General features: G+C 34.3%; 1 protein-coding gene across 1 annotated transcript; it reads right to left on the reverse strand.

Moving 5' to 3' along the window:
* Positions 1-315: 315 nt before the first annotated feature.
* LOC121759645 (pectin acetylesterase 10-like) lies at positions 316-4,553 on the reverse strand. The gene is made up of 12 exons (XM_042155304.1): positions 4,112-4,553; positions 3,608-3,690; positions 2,808-2,937; positions 2,619-2,692; positions 2,455-2,541; positions 2,246-2,370; positions 2,094-2,154; positions 1,546-1,599; positions 1,379-1,456; positions 1,187-1,292; positions 955-1,100; positions 316-720 (listed from the first exon to the last, which is right to left on the reverse strand). Exons 1-12 carry the CDS (start codon positions 4,371-4,373, stop codon positions 613-615), a joined length of 1,314 nt encoding a protein of 437 aa, XP_042011238.1. The 5' UTR covers positions 4,374-4,553; the 3' UTR covers positions 316-612.
* Between the last annotated feature and the right edge of the window lie 2,119 nt (positions 4,554-6,672).

A 6,672-nucleotide genomic window follows, 5' to 3' on the forward strand; every position in this document is an offset into this window, starting at 1 on the left:
GTAGGAATCCCGCACAAGTCCTCCTCATGCCTAACTCGGTGTCGCCACAAAAGAGACATCGGTATTGATATTAGGTTATTGACATCTCTTGATTGCAGGCTCACTATTGAACATGTATCTATGCGTTTGTAAGAAATCCATAACAAATAACATATATCTAGTAGTATTTCAAACCTCCATAGCCATAACATATATCAAACCTCCAATGCTATATCTAGTAGTATTTCACAATAAATAGGATTCCAGAATAGGATCATATCAAATCAAAACTGTGAATGTGAAGCAAATAAAATATCTATAAATTTTACAAAAACATTAAAGAGGCCAGATTTTATCTTTTAGTATCACTTGTCCAAATTCCACAAACAGAATAACAATGAATAAGACAAAATTTCAAGATGAGAAATCTTGATATCCTTTTGTTTCTGGGAGTTACAAATACATCTGGGACTTGAGATCACTATAATTGGTAGACCATTTCTTTTTCCTTTCTACTCAGGCATCGTCTTATTGCCTTTGAATGTGTATTTTCTAAATATAAATGGGACTTGAGATCACTATATATAATATCATATGTGACAAAAAAATGTAGGAGAAAAATCACATTATTGTTCAATGGAATTGGAGGTTTTGACAAGTTCTATCACATGGATAGGGACAGTCGATCGACTTCACATTTGCTCGATCAAAGTACCAGTCCCCAACAGATTTCCCTATAGCCTGCAAATTACAGCACATGACTTATAACTTCTTTCAAGAAAATAGAATTCACAAACATTTCCTGTATAGGCATATCTGTTTATGCTAAAGGCGGTATAGTATATATGTTTGTTCATGATTCATCAAGCGTTACTCGAGAAAATGTAGGCACAAGTTATGGATGAGAAAAGAAGCATGAAAACAACTAAAGCCACCTACTTTTAGCTGAATAATATGGTGGAATATGGTGTATACCTTGTTTCCGAGTTTAGGAGAATAATTAGAATACCATGTATCCTGCCTCTCGGATTGACAGTGAGTAAAACAAGAATTTAAGAATATCCCACTTTGTCTTGATGCTGCAAAGCCTCTTATTTGGTTCAGTATGTGAGTCCTAAAACCTGCTCAGGAATAGATACAATCTGTGGCGTCAGACGAGCTCTATTGATTCGGAAGCAGCTAAGGAAACCTAAAGTAGAATTAGCACCTTGCAAGAATTGGATCTGTGAAGCTGAACATTGACCGATATTGTTTCTACAAAGATGCCAGTTGCCATGGGGATCAGCTGATGGAGGAGCCAAGCTTTCTTGGACCTAAACAAGTAAAAGAAAATATGCTCACATATTATAAAAAATATCCGGGAGTTGAGAGATTTTACTGTATAGAATTCCGTGCTTACCTGCCATGCATCATAGGCAGCATTTAGAATGAAGAGAGGGGTTCTTATGTTGTTTATTACATTCTGAGGAAAGAAACACTGCAAGCGGAAGTATAGATGTTGATTCAGATATATTAGTATTACCCAAATCATAAATCCGTGCAGAAATGAGTGAGCAAGAGACTTACTGACGATGGATTGCGGTGGTTGGTACAAGTGCCTGGTAGGTTCCTTCTAGCACCCTGTTTTAATTTTAAATTGTTTAGTCATTGCATCATCCAAAACCAAATATGCGATCACTACTTGGAATTCTCTACAAATATGGCAATGAGAACATCCCTTTGGATGCAATGCAAACTTAGGCCAGGCTTCAAATTGTGCGAGGACACAGAAGGAGTCAAGAAATGGCTCCTAAACAACATATATGATCACGTACAGTTTTCAAGAATGGATTGATGCAATTAATGCAAACCATAAAGCTACTGATATATGATAAGAGAAAAATAGCTCTATGCTCTTGTCAGTTAGAGGTCAGGTGAAGAGATGAACCTCAATAGTAAAAAATATTGACATTTCGGCTAATGTAACAGATTCTCATACTTCACATGGAAAGGTCATGGAATAGACAGCAAGTGGACCGAGTCTAGTAGAAATCGAAGATTTGTTTGAGGCTAAGCACCGTTCAACTGAAAAATCTTTCCAGCGTCTAGATTTAAGGTGAAGGTGAGAATAATACCTGTAATTTAACAACACCATCGAAGAAATTCCTCAAAGTATGTCCACCGGAAACATCTGGACTGCGAGAACAATATATTACAAAAGAGGTTTTAGATATACATGCATGCAGACATCTAAAAGTGTACAAAAGTATAAGGATTTGGAAGTTACACATCCATAAACAGTCCACCGTCACTCAGGCACTTCACTTTTGTACTTGAGGGAAATAAACCTCTAAATCTGTCGCAGTGCAAAATAACAGCTAGGCCACCAGCAGAGCAACCGGCCAGAAGTACCTGAACCACAAGTCGCATACAATCATTTACTGAGAGAGAATGCAACGAGAAAGCAACTGAAAACCATCAAGAGATCGTGATTACTTGGTTAGCATTGCGCATTCCTTTGGCCATCAGTTCATCCATTGCAGCGTGATAGATGCGTTCCCCTCTAAAATGCAATCCTGCAGCCTGAATTAAAATATAGGGTTAAACGTAATAGATGAGATCATAGAAAATAGCAGCAGATAATGGTTTGGTATACATACCCTATTTTCACCCTCCCCTGAAAACGAGGCTCCATCACAGTATCGTACCTTTACTCTATTCCAGTTATAAAAATCTGTGTGGTAGACATAAACAAAATTATCAAATTGCAAGCTGAAGCAAGGGAATATTTACAGATTTTACGTGTTAATGTGATTGAAAAAATCAAGTAAGCTTCACCATATTTGTACCTGGATTTTCCCAAGCTTTATCACTAAGTATCCCAGTAAATGCAATTTGCCTTTCAAAATAATTCGATGACCCTCGACGAGTCTTCTTGCGATAAACGCACGTCCTAACATTGTTGCACCACCCTCCACCCTGTAGCAAATTTCAAAATATGAAACAGTAATAAATAAGGCATCTTCACTAGTTTATCTAGATGAGTGGGATGGTTGAGTGCATATGCGATCAACTTCAGCAAAAGGAACCCAAATTTCATCACCTAGACGTACCTAAATCCTGCTGATGGTTCACTTTTTCAAGAAACATGGAACAACTAAGGAAAAGGTAAAAACATGAATGGGGGATGTATTGATGACAAAATAGATCCTCTTATGATGATTGATGAACGTCAGAAAAAGAAAGGACTGATCAAATTCGATTGAGTCCGTCTCATAATGAATTATTATAGTGATTGTTACCAAATGGGTGAAACAACAGCAGTTTTCCTCTGGAAGTAGATTATCGACAAGTGCTTAACTGAACTTACAGCTAGTATTTTGCTTTTAACCGAATTACACGACCTGACTTAACAAATTCTGAGAAGCAACTTGGTACCCCAAGACATGAATCAAACAGTGTGTTGGCCTAATGGTAGACCGCTAATTAGTGTCTAAGGCCAAAGATGTTAGATTCGAGTCCATCACAGTGAGATCTTTAAATTTAATGTTGCAATTAAAAAAAGATGACCAAGAAGATTAATCTAGCTTGCAGCAAAAAAATAAAAAGAACCAGACTAAAAAAGTGCAGCATTGTTACAGTTACAAACCTCTAAATTAACAATCCAACTATTTGCTCCAGACCCGAATCCGCGATGATAGTGGTAACCAGGCAATGTTCCATCTAGACACACTGCAAAGCCATTCAAGAAAGAAAGGTGTCAGATTTAGAAGCCTCAAGTTCTTGGATCTGGATTGCAAAAAAAGCCAACATATGCACTCTATAATGTATCCACATCAATATAGTTTTTTTAACATTGAGTTATTTGCTTAGCAAATCATACAGAAATATGTCGGTGCCTATTGTTCTTGCCTTCAAAAAGGACCAGCAGAATCTATGCTAAAAAATGGGCCCTAAAGCAAGCAAAGATTTCTCATTTATCAAATTACACAACACAAGTTACACACCAAATCAGTAATATTAAAGTGCCACTCCCAATCTAAGCATAACCTTAGCTTAAAAACAATTTCATTACAAGGGCTTTTCAAGACCAGGAAATAAATCCCAGATTTTGTAACACACACTGAGAGAGAGAGAGAGAGATACCACTTACCAGCTCCTTTAGCAGCAGCTCCATGGATGAGAGTAAGGCCCACCATAAGAGCATTGGGAGGGGCAGCAGCATTAGCTATTCCATACATAGATTCCAAATAATGAAGAGATTCCAACAAGGAAACATTTGTTTCATGCTGAGGTTGGAAGGCAGCCGCAACTCCGCATTTGCAGAGAGAAAATGCACCAGAAACCACAAGGAAGAAGGCGGTAAGCCTCTCCATCACCTCGATACAAGAAGACAAAGGAGCAGCAGCTAACATATATATACACACATGAATCCTCACCTCAACTCACTTTATGCGAAAAGATATTATTTTGGAAATGTGGGTATTTTGTTTCTGGCTAACAAAATTCATGTAACGAATCTGGTTTTGTGGGTGTGGAAATTGACAATGGTGTTTTCTTGGACTCCCAATTTAAATTCTTTTTATCATTTTTCACTTGTCATTAATTTTGTCCATGTCTTATACGTCTACTTTTTTGGTATTGCAGATCTATTGAGTGTGGACAGTTGGATTGCATATTTCATTGCAAAAAATGAGTATATTATATTTGCATGTATATATATATATATATAGGAAAACAGAAGAAGCGCCGCGTTTGGAATGCTGGACAAGTGTTGTTGGATTTAAGGCAAGGAATGTTGACGAAGGAGTCAAAAAGAGTCAATTATGCTTCTATTTTATTTGATTCATCGTGTAAATAAAGTTTCTGGTTAAATTAATGGAGTCTATATTTAATTTGTACTATTAATTTACTGAAGTTGGGATTCAGATTTACTCATTTGGATTTGGAGGTGAATGGAATAAATGTTCAATTTCAAATTTGGGTACTCTTCATAGCCATTGTTCTTGAATTTCAAATCTTGTGTCTTTAGGTTTTGAATTACTTCCGAAATATTTAATGCCCAGATTTATTCTATTCTAGCATTTATTTCACAGCATCACATTATGCCCAGATTTAATGTCCAGGCAAATTATTATCACAAAATGTATAAACCTTTAGTAAATTATTAATAAATATAATAATAAAATAATATTTTGGTATTATTATAATAATTAAATTATTATATCTACTGATAGAGAACAGTTTTATTCTCCGAATCAGAACTTCATCAATTAATTCCTTTAATCAAGAAACAAGCAAAGTACAGTAAAATTATCACACAGAATAATTATTAGTAGTGGTGCTTGGTTTTTTTTATAATCCATTAACTGCGGCTGATAATTTTTTGAATAATTAAAGGAATCCAAAGATGGTCTTCCCCAAACAGGTTCCCAGCTGTAAAATGAAATTCTCCTTTTTTGTCCCAAGCAGTCGGTGCTCTCACCACCGCACGCAAGGGTTTGTTTGAAGAATAATGCTATGCGGTCACATTATGGTCAGCCATAAATTAATTAAATAATAAAAAAAATTGATTTTTTTTAAAATTTTGGTTTAATACTACTTGATTTTACTTTTATATCATCTTCATTATATGTTGCTTAACATGTTAGTGTTGCTCTTTCGTAGTTTTTGCTCAACTTATTACTACTGTCATTTCTTGATTGTTGCTCAACGTATACGGTAATTCGTGATATTAATGTGTTTTACGTAATATAATTCAAAGATAAGTATCAACTCACAAGTCCATTCACACACATATAAGTTTATATCGATAATTTTAATTTTTTTATACATGTAAATGGACTAAATTAACTCTTTATGGCCGGCCACATTATGGCCATTTAGCATCACTTTTGTTTGAATTGTGCGTAACAACTTCGTATATCACACTATCAATAATAGCTGCAATATTTCCTAAAGAGTTTTATAATAGTATCAATAATACCTGCAATATTTCCTAAAGAGTTAAAAAACTTTTTCAATTCTTCTTGTTCATATTTAATTTAAATTCATGTTAAAAAATAAAATTTCTATTAGTGGATGAAGAATCTATAAACTAGAGGAATTTATTTAGAACACCGCATTCTTTATTTTATTTTAAATTTTATATATATGTGTTTGCATTCTAAATTAAGTTACCAGTCATAATATTTATTGTTTCATTTTCTCATCTTTACTAATCTTTGATTTTTGGATGTTTTGTACCAATATGTGAAATAATTTACTTGAATGTTCAGTGATGTTTTATAATGAGAGTATTTGTTTGAAGTATTGATATAGGCTCAGCTTAACTATCAATCAATTTTATGCATCAAAGTCTATTAAGGCATAATTATATAAACATCAAAATATTTTTATAAAGTGTAAAATTTAATAATATCGAAATACTGTATGCTCCTATATTTTTCAGCTCACACCATTATGCTATCTTATTTTATAATTTCATGCTGCAGACAAAAATAGAAAATACTTTTTTCAACCTTGTCGTCTAAAAGTAATCGTTGCAATAATGGTGATCATTAAAATTGTAGCTGTAGCATGTGGTCACGAATTTTTGGCTTTTTAATGTGTTCTTTCAAATTATCTTTTCAATAGTTAGAGAAAATACATAACTTGATTTAGCAAAATTTTACTCTAAATGTTCGACAGATTTATTGTTTTCTAAATCATTTT

Source organism: Salvia splendens, chromosome 12 (genome assembly GCF_004379255.2).
Source record: "Salvia splendens isolate huo1 chromosome 12, SspV2, whole genome shotgun sequence".
Lineage (NCBI taxonomy): Eukaryota > Viridiplantae > Streptophyta > Magnoliopsida > Lamiales > Lamiaceae > Salvia > Salvia splendens.

Bases quoted from the DNA above. Each gene is read 5' to 3' on its own strand.
- LOC121759645 (XM_042155304.1), bottom strand. From the start codon at position 4,373: ATGTTAGCTGCTGCTCCTTTGTCTTCTTGTATCGAGGTGATGGAGAGG. The intron at 2,371-2,454 runs GTAATCACGATC...CTTGTGGTTCAG, and splicing joins GAATGCGCAATGCTAACCAA to GTACTTCTGGCCGGTTGCTC. The intron at 721-954 runs GTATACACCATA...TGTAATTTGCAG, and splicing joins CTCCTAAACTCGGAAACAAG to GCTATAGGGAAATCTGTTGG.